This window comes from Gracilinanus agilis, chromosome 3, assembly GCF_016433145.1.
Source record: "Gracilinanus agilis isolate LMUSP501 chromosome 3, AgileGrace, whole genome shotgun sequence".
Lineage (NCBI taxonomy): Eukaryota > Metazoa > Chordata > Mammalia > Didelphimorphia > Didelphidae > Gracilinanus > Gracilinanus agilis.
In genome coordinates, this window is record NC_058132.1 from 454,364,493 (window position 1) to 454,379,363 (window position 14,871).

A 14,871-nucleotide genomic window follows, 5' to 3' on the forward strand; every position below is an offset into this window, starting at 1 on the left:
TTCTCTTTATTTCCTTACCTCTACCTTCCTAATTGTAAATAAACTACCTTAACCCGGTGCTGACTTGGGTCTGATTTAATTACGGAATCAACCTGAATCGTTGATTCCTGGCGGCCACACTTTAATTATATATCTATAAATACCTAAAATCTCCTTTAACAGCAGGCACCCTTTCTGCCTCTAGAATAAAACACAGACCCCTTAACTTGTTTGGCCTTTAAAGCTTTCTACAGTCTGACTTCATACCTTTTCTCTTCTCAGCTAAATTGGGCAGCTAGATATCCTCCAAACTCAGCTTTCTATCTTACCTCCAGGCCTACACAGAGTTGTTACTTGTGCCTAGAAAACTCTTCTCACTTCCCAAGAAGTTTTCTCTCTTTTCAGGCTCAATTGTATGGTAAATTTGGGGGGATGGTTTTGTTTCTTAAGGGTATATTCATTTCTTGTGAATGTATTTTTTTTTTTAAATTTCAGACTGTCTGTTTATGGGACATAAATGCAGGCCCAAAGGAAGGCAAAATTGTTGATGCCAAAGCAATCTTTACTGGTCATTCTGCTGTTGTAGAAGATGTAGCATGGCATCTACTGCATGAATCATTGTTTGGATCTGTTGCTGATGACCAGAAACTCATGATGTAAGGTGGAAAGATCTAGTTTGTTGGAGGGAGAGGGTTCCATATTGACAAATAGTATAAATGCATGAACTTTTGAACTGTAGCTGAATATCTCAGTTCTGTTCAAATCCCAGGTGTGCTACTTTTCACATGTATGAATTTGGCCAAATCAATTAACTTTTATACGTTTTAATTTTCTTATGTGTAAAATGGAAGGGTAGTGTATATTTATTGTCATCTCTAAAATGAGCAGATCCCTTCCAGCTCTAAATTTGTGATTCTGCATGCTTTCAATTGAAGATATGCTAGTAAACAAAGTATGAGATGGTTAAAAAATAGAGGGAGGGATTTTTAAAAAGAGGTCATAAAAGCATTTAAGCCAAGAACTTCATTTTGCTTACTGAGGTAGAATTTACATTTGTCAGGAAAATGTTTTTTTCGTCATGGTGTCATAGAGATACGGTATAGAATCTAGCATGGGTATTGGGTGGCATCATTAACGATATTTGATGAGAACTGGCATTAAATTGTCCATGTTAAAATAGAAACAATTATTGCTGGTAGGAGTGTGTTATTGTAGCTTTGAGGGCTAAATATGTACTTTTTTCCTTTTTTTCTTCTTTATAGCTGGGATACCAGATCCAATACAACATCCAAGCCAAGTCACTCTGTAGATGCTCATACAGCTGAAGTCAACTGTCTATCATTTAATCCATATAGTGAATTCATTTTAGCAACTGGCTCAGCTGATAAGGTTTCGAAGTTTTTAAATTTTCTTTGGATGTATAAACGTAGTTGCCATGTGTGTTATTTTAGTGTTTATTTAACCCAAATGTTTAAAATTGTTTTCCCTTTTTTTTCTCCTCAGACTGTAGCTTTGTGGGATCTGCGTAATCTAAAATTAAAACTCCATTCCTTTGAATCTCATAAAGATGAAATTTTCCAGGTGTGTGAAATGTAATAGATCATCTTTTAACTTTAAATATAACTTCTTGTATGAACATTAGACTGAAGAATTTATAGAGTTCTTTTAGTTTTGCTCTCTTCCTGAGAATATTTAATTTTGTTTTAGAGCTGACTTTGATGCTGGGCTTACCTCTTTACTTTTTGGTAATTTGCTTACCAAGATTAATTCAGTATTAGATCAAGTTTTATTAGAATGGATGGGATAAATTTTGTGATTTGTGGTAATTAAGAAACTAGTAATAGGCTTTTCAGGTTCAAGAGCTGACAGACTTTTCTATGTTGTAATTAATTTTACCATGAGGAGAAAAATAAACCCAGTAAAGCTTTGTAATCTTTTAAATTTTGTTCATAATACACTAATTATATTTTAGTTGACTTTTTATGTTATGGCAGCTTATTGATTTTAATTATGCTGAAACTTTAGAAAATTGTTGAACTCTAAATAGGGAGGTTTAATTTTGAAAGGCTTTCCGAACTTCAAGTTACCAAATAAGAATGGTAATGTAAATAGGGACAAAATGGCCACAATCATTCTCATTATCAGCAAGCATTAAAGTGCCTACTGTGTGCCAAGTACTGTACAAAGCCCTGGGGATACAGTGACAAATCATGGAGTAGGACAGACCTGTCCTTCAGAACATTTTGTCCACAGGCTGATGTTGCTGGAGGAGCCATTGAGGCAAATTTGGAGCTTTTAAAAGTTCTCCAAGAGTGAAGGGAAGAAATTGTAATAAGAAAGACCAACCGAGGGAAACTGATCTTGGAGGCAAGCTCTCAAACAAAACAAATTGCATACATGTGTGTAATCTCACCAGTTTTTTTGTTTTGCTTTTTCCTACTTCACATCCTTATAATGCCTAAAATTCCCCAATTGTGAGTTTTCTTTTGGATTAACTAAATCTCAAGTAAAAATAAATACCCCAGGGCAATACAATGGGATATTTAAGTATTTGTGAACTAGCTCTGTTTAGGTGCCACCTTTCCTCAAGATTCCAGTTCTCTCCATTACTATCATAATCTCATCTACAGTGAATCCAAAAACTATTGAAATGTAGCTAGGAATGGGCCACATTCTAGAGGGTGCAATAAGTATCTAGAAATTTTAAAATTACTACTCATTTTTAAACTCTATTGCTAGGTTCACTGGTCTCCACATAATGAAACTATCTTGGCTTCAAGTGGTACTGATCGACGTCTTAACGTATGGGACTTAAGGTAATAAGCTGTATTCTTTTTTTTTTTTTTTTTATTTTAAACCCTTGTACTTCGGTGTATTGTCTCATAGGTGGAAGATTGGTAAGGGTGGGCAGTGGGGGCTAAGTGACTTGCCCAGGTCACCCAGCTGGGAAGTGGCTGAGGCCGGGTTTGAACCTAGGACCTCCTGTCTCTAGGCCTGACTCACTCCACTGAGCTACCCAGCTGCCTCAATAAGCTGTATTCTGGTGAAAAGATTTGGGAACTGTCTTTGCCAGGTAGTTTTTTAACTCTTTTTAAATCTATTCACTTTATATTTTAAATTTTACCTTTCAATGATAACAGTCAGCAACTGAGCACCAGCTTTTCTAACAAAGTAAAACAAGACCAAACTAGGTAGTCAACCAGAATTTTGTATGTCACATTTGGTATCTGTAGCTCTCCTCAGTTCTGAGGAAAATTTCCTTGTCTTAGCACTGATTGTGACAGTATTTGGCTTCATTTTCTGTGTCCTTTTGGTTCTTTACATTACTGTAATCTTTGTGTATATTGTTTTCCTGGTTCTGCTTGCTTTTTTTTTTTTTTTAAACCCTTAACTTCTGTGTATTGGCTCCTAGGTGGAAGAATGGTAAGGGTGGTCAATGGGGGTCAAGTGACTTGCCCAGAGTCACACAGCTGGGAAGTGTCTGAGGCCCGATTTGAACCTAAGACCTCCCATCTCTAGGTCTGGCTCTCAATCCACTGAGCCACCCAGCTGCCCCTCTGCTTGCTTTTTACTTCATCAATTCATAAAGCCTTGTTGTGTTTCTTGGAATTCTTTTTATTTTTTTATCCTTTTAAAAGAATAATAGTTATTCATAACACTATAGCCATTTTCCAATCAATAAGTGTCTTTTTTTTCCTACCATAAAAAGGATTATTTTTTTAAACAAATGAAACCCCTTTTTTCCCCTCTTCTTAGCCTGTTTGGGTTATATGCCAGCAAAGGGCATCCTCTGGGTCTGGGTCAACATTTTGGTCATTTTTTTTTTATTTCATATCATTCCAAATTGTTTTGCAGAATGGTTGCAGAAATTTATAGCTCCACCAAGGGAGCTAATGTCTCTTGTGTAGTACCCCCATCATAGACTATTTGAGATACAGTTTTTTGCTAATTTGTTGGGTATGAAGTGAAACTTTAGGGTTATTTTAATTTTGCTTTACTTTTAGTAAATGGAGGATAATTGGCGATAGTTAATATTTTCAAAATTATTCATCTCATTTGACCACTTATCTACTGGGGAGACTATCTGGACCTTTCCATTTAATTGTAGCTTGTACCTTCTAGATAGGTTTTTTTTCTGAGAATATGGTCAGTATTGATATCGTTCATTTCACACAGTATATCATCTCCTGTCAGTGGACAAAGGAATCTCATCTTTAGAGTATAAAAGTTTAAGTCAGTGGTTCCCAAACTTTTTTGGCCTACTGCCCCTTTCCAGAAAAAATATTACTTAGCCCCCTGGAAATTAATTTTTTTTATTTTTAATTAATTTTTTGTTTTTAAATTTAATAGCAATTAATAGGAAAGATAAATGCACCTGTGGCCATCACCGTTCCCTGGATTGCAGTAGCGCCCACTTTGGGAATCACTGGTTTAAATGAATGTTTATACAATTGAAGAATCATGTGATTCTTTGCACTTTTTGATCCACTTTACCCACTACTTTGCCACCTTCACTTTGTAAAAAGGAGGACATAGAGAACTGGGCACCTTTTTGTATTCTTTAGTGATATAAGCCATCGTGACCACAGGAGTCATCACCACCTAGTGGCCAACCTGTAGTGGGTTTAGCCCGGCTCTTCCTCACAAAGCCAGAGAATACTTTAATCTTGTCTAGCTTGTCAGAACCTGCCAGTCATCAGGTTGTGCTTGAACAACCTTCAAGAACCCAGGGTTACCTTCATTTCATTCCATAAGAAGACGTCAGAGAAAAACTTGGATGGAATAAAGTGAGAGGAACGACATAAAATGAAACTATGTAAAGTGAATCTTCATTTCTACTGGAGTGGGGGGGGGGGTCCCTTTAGAAGAAACTTTAGCCCTTGGCCATACTTAAGGTAAAAAAAAAAAACTTTATAAAATCACATTTTCAAAGAAAAAAATTCCAGTCAACTATTGCAAATATACTGAAGAGGCAGAAGTGAAGGGCTAAATTGGAAAATAAGGGAGGTGGCTATGTGATGAAGGAAGGCAGCTCAAGCAGTCTGGCAAGTTACTTTTATTATTATTTTTTTTTTAACCCTTACCTCCTGTCTTAAAATTGATGCAAAGTATCAATTTTAAGGCAGAAGAGTGGTAAGTGCTAAGCAATGGGGGTTAAGTGACTTGCCCAGGGTCACATAGTAAGGAAGTGTTTGCAGTCAAATTTGAACCCAGGACTTCCTATCTCTAGACCTAGCTAATTCTACAGGTAAGGAAGCTAAAGACAAAGTTAAGCCACTTGCCTAAGGTCACACACTTGGTATGCTTTAGGAGCCAGATTTGAACTCAGGAAAATGAGTCTTCCTGATTCCAGGCCTGGAAAATTATCCATTCTGCTACCTTTTAGTCTTTAGGTTTATAAAATATAACAACTTAAGATTTTGTGGCTGTCACATCAGACAATTTCTATAAAGTAGTTAATATATCCTAATTGAGGTCACTAAGAGCCAAGTGCAACTGAACACAACTGAAGAGTACTAACAAAGGATAAAAAAGGATGGTGATGTAATTAGAACCTCAAAGTAGCATATGTGGCTATTCATAACCATGGCATGGTCTTAACTTTTCTAGAGCATTTTTTGTGGTCTTAAAGATTTTTTCCCAGGACTCTCATATATGATTCAGAATATTTTAATTTCTTCCTTGTTCCTCCTCCTCTGAGTGTCCTGTGTTCATGCTACCACTGAAAGAGTTATTCATGTGGCTCTCCTTTGGCAAGGAGAGTGGACTTTAAAATAACATGAAGCCATGACTAGTCTCTAAGTAAACTTCGTTTTTTAAAGTCATATATACAGGGGCGCAACTAGGGACCCCAATGGATAGAATACCAGGCCTAAAATCAGGAGGACCTGGGTCCAAATTTGACCTCACAAACTAGCTATGTGACCTGGAGCAAGTCACTTAATCCCAATTGCCTAGCCCTTACCCCTATTCTGCCTTAGAATTGCTACTTAGTATCAGTTTTAAGACAGAAAGTAAGGGTTTGTTTAAAACATGTAAAAAAAGATAGTTTTCTACAAATTCCATAACTAAATTTCACATGACGTTTTTGTAGCCTTATGGAACAAATTAAGACTAGAAGGGACTGTAGAGATGATCTAATCCAATGTTGGCAAACCTGTGGCACACATGCCAGAGGGGGCTGCTCTCTTCCCCTCTCCATGAGCCTGAGGACATTCCTCACTTCCCCTACCCCTCTGCCCAGCAGCCTAGTAGGAGTGTGTCTTCCCTCCCCTCTCTGGGGTGGAGGTAGCAGAGCTCACATGTGGTATGAGGGTTGCCATTTAGGCACTTCAGCTCTAAAAGGTTCACCACCACTCATCTAGTCTAATCCCTTCATTTCACAATTGAGGAAGCCGAAAATCAAAGGGAGATTGTAGGAAGTAGCAATTTTTATATTCAGGGCTGGACCTTATAACCCAAAACCCAGCATTTCTTTCTTACATTGCATTGTGATATATCAACTGGAAGTAAAAGTGAAGTAAAACTGCACAAGTTTTGATAGTCCCTTTTGGAACTTTGTGTGTACTGTTCACCTAATAGTAGAGTATTTACATCTTAAGAACACCACTGTGGCTTTTCAGAAAGGGTTTTCACTCCATTTTAATCATCTTAAGTCTGAATACTGCTTCTAATGGTAACGATGTTTTTCTACCAGATACCATATGTGCTATGGGAAAATAGTTCAATTTGCTTGTTAGGTGCAAGGCACTGTGTTCTGCTATAGAAAATAAAAGTTGGTGGTATATTTTTGTTTTTTTAAGCCCTCACCTTCCACCTTAGAATCAATACACTGTGTATTGGTTCCAAGGCAGAACAGCAATAAGGGGCTAGGCAATGGGGGTCAAGTGACTTGCCCAGGGTCACACAGCTAGGTAGTGTGTAAGGGCAGATTTGAACCAAGGACTAGGCCTGTCCCCAAAAGGTGGTTTTTAGAACAACTTTTTAAAAACTAAGATGTGTTTTCTGTCTTGGCAATTAATAGTTTCCCTTTTGCATTAATTCAGATTATAAGAATTTTGGTGTCCTTTTTCTTACAGTAAAATTGGAGAAGAACAGTCTGCTGAAGATGCTGAAGATGGACCTCCAGAACTTCTGGTATGTCCTTGATTTTAATGCACAAAAGACTTGATGTCTTCACACAGATCAAATTTCTTTACACGTGGCCTGCATATGTTCTAGGAAATATTCAAATCCACAAAAATTCCAATGTAGGAGAATTTGGAAAGTTCTTAGAAGCTTGTTATAATTTGTTATTCCAGAGCAGTCACTGATTTACAGGTATAATGGATGCCTTACCTCATACTGTGTTGACTTTGACAATTGTGTGTAATGAAATCTTATTTTCATTTACACTTAGAATTTTGGGGTGGTTTACTTCATTTCTGATTGGTGTTAAGCAAATAAGTTATAATTAGATAGCATTTCAAGCTTAAATACATCTCATAATGATCTTCATAACAACCCTGTGGGGTTAGTGTTTCAAGTAGTAGTAATAGTAGCAGTGGTGGTAGTAGTCATAATAGTATCCGGTTCAGTATTCTCATTTTACCGATAAGTAAATGGCATCTCAGAAAGGTGAAATAACTGGCTGTGACTTATGCAGTCATTCTGTATCAGAGCTAGGATCAAACTCAAGGTTTTGGATTCCTGATCCTGTGTTTATTCCACAAACATTAGTGCAAGGCTCTGGACCCACATACAAAGATGCAATAAGACAAATGCATGTATCTGATGGCTGTTCTACATATACCTGGTTCTCTTTGTACTTGGCTCAGGCCATTTAAATCTTACTCATCCATCAAGGCTCAATTCAAATATTTTTTCCAGGAAGCTTTACCAGACTATTTCAGCCTATAGTGATTTCTGTTTCCAAACACTGCATTTATGGTCTCTGCTGTGTCAGTCATCATTTGCTTGTGATCCATTTGTTTCTCTTTCCCTTTATGTACATATGCCTTCTCACCAACTCATGGTGAGGTAGAGACTGACATACATTTGAACATTTTTTTTATATTTCTCATCTTTATGGGAATGGTAAGTGTTGACTGGGAAAAACACAAAACTATTAAATAGTAAGAAAAGCAACTCTTTAATTAAGGAAAGGGGTACAGGGCTGAGTTAGGCCTCTACACAGAGCTGCGCACCACGTGCCTATGCCAAGTCTGAGGATTGAACTCTGGATGTTCTGGTCCCTGGCCCCTGGGAAAGCCAACCAGCCAACCATGCTAGATTGGACAATTCCAAGGAACCATTAAAGTTGGGAATCTTAAATACCTTTCATGGGGAACATGGGGATTGAGGATGAGAGGGACAGTTGATTGACTTTACAATGGCAAAAAAGGAAAATGTGGAATTCCAAACAGGAATAACAGTAATGTAAATGTAAGAGGGAAAATTTTAGGTATTTATCGATATATATTAAATATGTGGCCACCAGGAATCAACAATTCAGGTTGATTCCGTAATTAAATCAGACCCAAGTCAGCATCGGGTTGAAGAGTTTATTTACAGTCTGGTAGGTAATAAGTAGGAATAAAGAGAAAAAGGAGAGGCTAGTCCAGGCCAAAGGCCTGGACCAGAGAGAGGAAGGTTACAAAGCTTAATAAATGTAAAGCTAATGCTTTACAATGGACACAAAAGGGGAAGGGCTGGACCACCTTGGTAAAGGACTTTGTAGAGAAACCTTTGGGACAAAGAGATACTTAACATCTGATGAGATTAGCCATCTCTACCTAAACTCCTTTACGAAGTTGGACTTTTCCCTCAGAGAAGAACCATCATAGACAAGGTCAAACCCAGGGCCTTCACCTTCCAGCTAAGTAAACTGGGGTTCATCAAATCTTTCTGGCTACAAGTTTGGGGGCTTCTAGATTCCACATCAACATAACTAAAAACTAGTCATGTATCATCTCAGAAATGACAGCCTAGGTTGACTGTTTGGCCCGTGTAGTCCATTTCAACTCCAAATTCATCATCTTCTAGGCCTTGCCTTCCTAAAGTACTGGCTAAACAGTGAGAGCAGACTGGTGTCAGAACACAACAAAGGGAAGCTCCTGGAGCTTTAGGAGAATTTATTTATTTAGTATTTGATTCACAGGGCATTTGAATGTGAAGCTTTTACCATGTTAGCTGGAAATCTTTTGAATGTTTAAATATAGCTTGGTGGCAAGTTTTTTAATAGGGAGATAATATTTAGCGCAAAATGGCAAGCATCTTCTTTTGAGAATGTTTAAGAACCTCTAGCTAACTTGTACACCCTGATGTAATAACATAAACAGGAATATTCCTGATGGATCTTAAATTGGACAGTAATGACAGCTTTAACTTAAAACAACGACCTGATACTGAGATGTCTGAGAGGCAGTTGCATATTATACAGCCTGTTAGAGAAAAACAGCTTTTTTTATCTCCCATGTCTTTACCAATATTTTTATTCTTGATAGTTTATTCATGGAGGACACACTGCCAAGATATCAGATTTTAGTTGGAACCCCAATGAGCCTTGGGTAATTTGTTCTGTTTCTGAAGATAACATCATGCAGATATGGCAAATGGTGAGTGTTGCTATAAACTACCCTCGTTCTTCTAATTGGGTGGTCTTAATCTGTATCTAGGTCTCAAATGAAAAGTTTTAATTTAAAAAATATAGAAACACCTGAACTATTTGGGGGCCAATGTTATTGTAATGGAAAATGGCTGTGATTTTAACTTTTTACCTCAATGGGAATGTTTTTGTTTTTTTATGTAACATTCCTTTTTTTTTTTTTTTAATTGCTGTTCTTTCCATTTGCATAGTTATAGTTAGCATGTATAGTTTTCGTGACCCTGCTTAATTCATTTTGAAAAGTTTTTCTCTTTGCATGTTTCTGTATTCATATTTGATATGAATCAAATCAGCAGAACAACATTCCATAATTACCACAATTAGTTTAGTCCCTCAGGCAGAATCTTCATGTCCAGTTATTTTATAAATATTCTTTTTAGTGTATGCTTCTACTTCCTTGCCTTGGATTGGGATCAAATTGGGTCAAAGGAGATGGACATTTTCTCTCATCCTTTGGGTTTTAGGGCATGTTTCATGTAGCCATTTTTGTTTGTGGGTTCTTTGAAAAAACTTTCACGTCTTTTAACCAGGGTCTATTAATATATAAATATAACTAACTCTTATATTTTCATGTTTTTTGATGTAAATATTTTTACCCATTCTACCATTTTTCTTGTCTCTTACTGAGAAAAACTTAAATGTGAAAACTATTTGTGTTTTATGGTCTTTAAGGTTTTTAACTTAAAAGAACTTTCCCTTTACAGTTCTGCAAAGAACTATCACAAAGTCTCTTTGTGATATGACCTTTTAAAATCTGATCACATCCCCATTTTGAGCTTGCTGTGGGATACTTAACCACTTCTTTCTGACTCTTTGGTGTCTCTGATTGGTTGGTCTTTGACTTGTCTCATTTGCATGTCAATTGCTGCTTAAGGTTTCTTACTGCTGTGTGTACTTGCTTACTGTAGTAAACCTATACCGTTGCCACCCACACAGTGCCTGATCCCAAGGTTGAGTGAGGCTTAATGGCACAGGCTTCTGGGGGAAAGCAGTTTTTTGTCCCTAGAGAATAATCTTCACTAAAACTTAAACTTTATTTGGTTTCCTAGGTATCCCATGGAGGTTTATAATTAAAATGGGAATGAGGGAAGAGAATCTCCCAGATTTACAACATACATATACATAAACTAGGGGGATGGTTACCAAGAGGTTAAACAGTCAAGAAGCAGGTCTTGAACCCAGATATTCTCAGACCAGATTTCTAGTCACCATTCCACAGTGGATCATCACAAACACATATAATTATGCTTTTGGAGGGAAAAAAAACAGGGATAGAGTAAAAAAAAAAAATAGGGATAGATCCCTAGACCTGGAGCAAGACCTCTGACCCTGGGCAAATTACATAACTTTGCCTACCCTTACCACTCTTCTGCCAATACAAGATGGAAGATAGGGATTTTTTTTAAAAAAAACCTCTTTTTAGGAAAATGTATTACTTAGAAATTCTTCATTCTTACTATTTTAAAAATCTTTGCTTATTGAAAAACCATTGGAAATAGTGTAACACTTAGGTTTCACTTACCAAGATCTTCCCATTCTGATTATATGCTTCTTGCCTAAGGTTTTTAGATGATTTGTCAAGTTTTGTTTGTAAACTTAATTCTAATTATTATTTCCCAGGCTGAAAATATTTACAATGATGAAGAACCAGATATAGCAGCCTCAGAACTGGAGGGTCAAGGATCCTAAAAAAACCTTTTATGTCTAAGATGAAATAAAGATTGCTGGATATTTGTGAAGTGGCTAACATTCATTTAAATTATCTTTTGGGGTTTTTGACTACTATACATTCAAAATATCTTTTATTGAATGTAATGCTACATGGATGCTTGATTTCTCAAGCGCAAAAAAAGCTTGTATTGAATTATAAGCATTCCTTATCCCTGATTATTTCAGCACTTTTGAAGTGAGCTATTACAACATTTCAGTATTTGGGAAAACAGGAATGTTCCTAAACAGCAGCATGTCTGATGGAAACATAAGTTGCAGGGTACCAGCTTTTCATTCATTTTTCCAGTATACATGTGTCTTCCCCCTCTTCCCCTATAAGCAAAACAGCTTTTTACTTTTTTTCAAAACATTTGATTGGCTTTGCATAAATAAATCTTTTGGGAAAAAAATTGTTTTGTTTGTTTATTCACACAATACAACAAAAAGAGTAAAAATCATGAAACACAATTTCAGTGTTGAATGTCTGCCATAATGACCTTGAAATCTTTTAAGGAAAAGCTATACAACCAAAAAAAAAAAAAAAAAAAAAAGCTCTAACAAACTGGGTGGGATTTTAAAAGAGTTCACAGAATGACAAATGTGGCACAATTAATCCTTGTTGGGTTGACCGTCTGGGTCAGGCATTCAAATATTTTTTAAAATACTTTAGAATGAACCAAATATACAACAATATACTCTTCTGCTTTGGAACCAATACTGAGTTCCAAGACACCTACTTCATTTCTACACTGATTGATTGGCAAACTCAAATTATAGGTCATTGTGCCTTGGGGACCTAGTTCTCATTTTTGCAGAAGATACTGAACCTCTTTTGCCTATAGTGAATTTTTGCCCAAGCTTTTGCTGATCCAAAATAGTAGGCATTCTTTTTGTGTCTGGAATTAAGTAGACAAAACTAACTTACAACTAAATTAGTACCTGTTAACATCTCATACCTATTGAAATGTCTGAAATGGACTAATCATAAAGACAGTTATTCAAAGTAACAATGTGATGTATTCCAGTTGTGTAAAATAATGAATCCCCTGGTGACACGAATTTTAATTCTCAAAGTAACTATGAAATATGGTCATTGGCAATAAGCAAGCAGTGTGTTCTGATTTGAATGGTGCCTGGTTTTAGGACCTGACTCCCTATCTGTGGTGTCAGGAGTGTAGTTATTTCTTCTGCTGTCAGCTGTAACCTAAAAACTTACATGGCCTTAGAAAATTATTTTTTCCTACTCTCCAAACCTACTCCACCAAAACGATTAGAACTCGCTTTTGAGACCATTAGAGCTCTCAAATATTGGGTGGTTTTAGGCTAGGATAGCTTTTCTCCAATGTGCAGGAAAAGAGGTGACGTAACTGCATAGTCAACATATGAACAAATTATCTGTTTACACAGACTGGATAAAAGCAATGGTATATAGAATGAAATGTACTTTCTAGGGCAACTGAGTAGCAGAGTTGGAATGTGTAGCTCCTGAGAGCCTAGCTTCCATCTTGGAGGAGCCTTTTCTCTGTTTCCCTCTAATTAGGTAAATATGTTTGCAGAACTTAAGTCCAACCACTAAATTTAACCATTACATTTCTGGCTATCTAGATTCCCTTTATGGACCATCCTAATCCTATCCAAAGCTAGTGGCATGACATACATAAGCTTTTTCATTTTTATAAGGTATTTAAGTATGAAGTTTTGCAGGACAATTGGCAGTGACCTGGCAACTGGGCAACAAAACTGGTCTAAGTCCAATGTTACCAGAAACTCCTCAGCCCAGCCCATTAACTAATGTATGGGTTGTTTGTTTTTTAAATCAAACATATTTACATGTTTACAGGTTTCCTCCAAAGTTCTATGCTTCTGTAAAAATTCTACAACTCTTACCAATAACTGAAGTAGTATCAGGGTACAGTATTGTTGAGCAGTAAAACAGTTAGCTACAGCATATATATCACATCTATAGGTATATACCATCTCATTTACTTAAACCTTGTTTTATAAAGAAAACACAGAGTCTGTTAAATTAAGCATACATATTTACTTAATCTATACAGAATTGAGTAGATAAAATCAGATTCACATTAGTGAAAAATCTCTACAAAATGTCTTTGAAAAGCAAAACAAGACTGCCTGTTCATTAATCAATTCTTTTCCTCATGAAAGCAGATATGGGTTGTAAAAATAAAGCAGTGTTTAGCACAAACTAGATTTCTGCATCACTTTTTTTTCACAGTTATTTCCATCTACAGTCAAAAGAGGTAGATTTTCTGCAACACCTGAGAATTGAACTGTAACAACCAGGTGTAAGTGTATGTAGTAAAAGGACAGTTTGCATACACCAAAAAGAAAAAAAAAATGCTTCTCAAAATCAGAAAACACACTTCTGTGGTCTATTGATGAAATGGTCTCTGATCCAGTTTTAGAGGCCATTATCATTATAGACTACCACACCTCAACTCAATGATAGTGCAAGAAATGCAATTAAATGAAATGAATAATAACATTTTAAAGTATGTACTAGGGGCCTCTCTGGCAGTCACTGAAAGGACTAACTATATGGTCTTAAGTTGCTGCTACTACTAGACCTGCAAATCATCGATTGAAGAAGACACAAGGGAGTTCTACTAGTCAGTAAGCCTACTTGTTTCTTTTGTTGGGAGATGATAGGCTTGTGGGAGAAAATAAAGGAAATCCAATGTCCTTGGAAATACTCTACTGTTCTTTTTAACATCTTGATAGTACAGAAAGTTAAAGTGAACATAGTAGGTAGGAAAAGTACCATATGTTAACCATTTGCTTTAAAGCCCTTGAAAAATGAGCAAACAAATCCAAAATCTATCTTCCACGCAAAGCAAGCACCATGTAGAATTTTATGGAAGATAAACAATTAGCTTATGAAATGGTCCAGCTACATCTTCCACTGGTTAAACATTGTTTGTCCTAATTTAAAGGTAGGCTGTTCTGTTACATGAAACAAGTCCCACGTTTGATCTAGTAACAGCAGCTCAGTGTCACCAAAACCAAATGGGTTGAATTTGCCTCATTTCTAACACTATAGTCAAGCCATTTTGATATGAATGGATTCTTATGCTGCCTTGCCCTTTGGTTTTTTCACATGATTAGTATTTAAAGTATAGAGGCTAGCCTGCCAGCTCCACCTTCCTCTTGTTCCCTCCTCAAGCTTATAACCTTGACTGTGACAAGCTGTGCAAATAAGACTGAAGGGAACATTTCTCACCCGCACAGAGCAGAGTTCTTTTGTGCTGTTACAATTTAAGGTACATCCTTTTTAAAGATTTTGTCCAGCAGTATGAGCTAACAATGCATCAAATTTAAAACCTTACTCTAGGAAGAGATCTACATGACCTCAATGGATGAGAAAAAGTACAAATCTTTCATCAGTGCAATCTGAACTGATGAATATGCTGATGAGCATATTGTGACAAATGGGACATGTAAGCAAAGAGAATCAGGAGTTATGTGCTTGGTTTGGAAATCCCTCTTCAAGTTAAGTGCAAAAGAAATAAAGTACC

General features: G+C 36.5%; 1 protein-coding gene across 1 annotated transcript in view; it reads left to right on the forward strand.

The window, feature by feature from the left end:
* The window catches only part of RBBP7 (RB binding protein 7, chromatin remodeling factor), a 31,292-nt gene extending 19,556 nt beyond the window's left edge, over positions 1-11,736 (forward strand). Inside the window, exons 6-12 of the mRNA XM_044670341.1 lie at positions 475-635; positions 1,242-1,368; positions 1,483-1,560; positions 2,719-2,795; positions 7,059-7,116; positions 9,465-9,575; positions 11,246-11,736. Of these exons, the coding sequence (XP_044526276.1) occupies positions 475-635; positions 1,242-1,368; positions 1,483-1,560; positions 2,719-2,795; positions 7,059-7,116; positions 9,465-9,575; positions 11,246-11,314 (681 nt within the window). The 3' untranslated portion in view covers positions 11,315-11,736. The remainder of the gene's footprint in view (positions 1-474; positions 636-1,241; positions 1,369-1,482; positions 1,561-2,718; positions 2,796-7,058; positions 7,117-9,464; positions 9,576-11,245) is intronic.
* Positions 11,737-14,871: the final 3,135 nt, after the last annotated feature.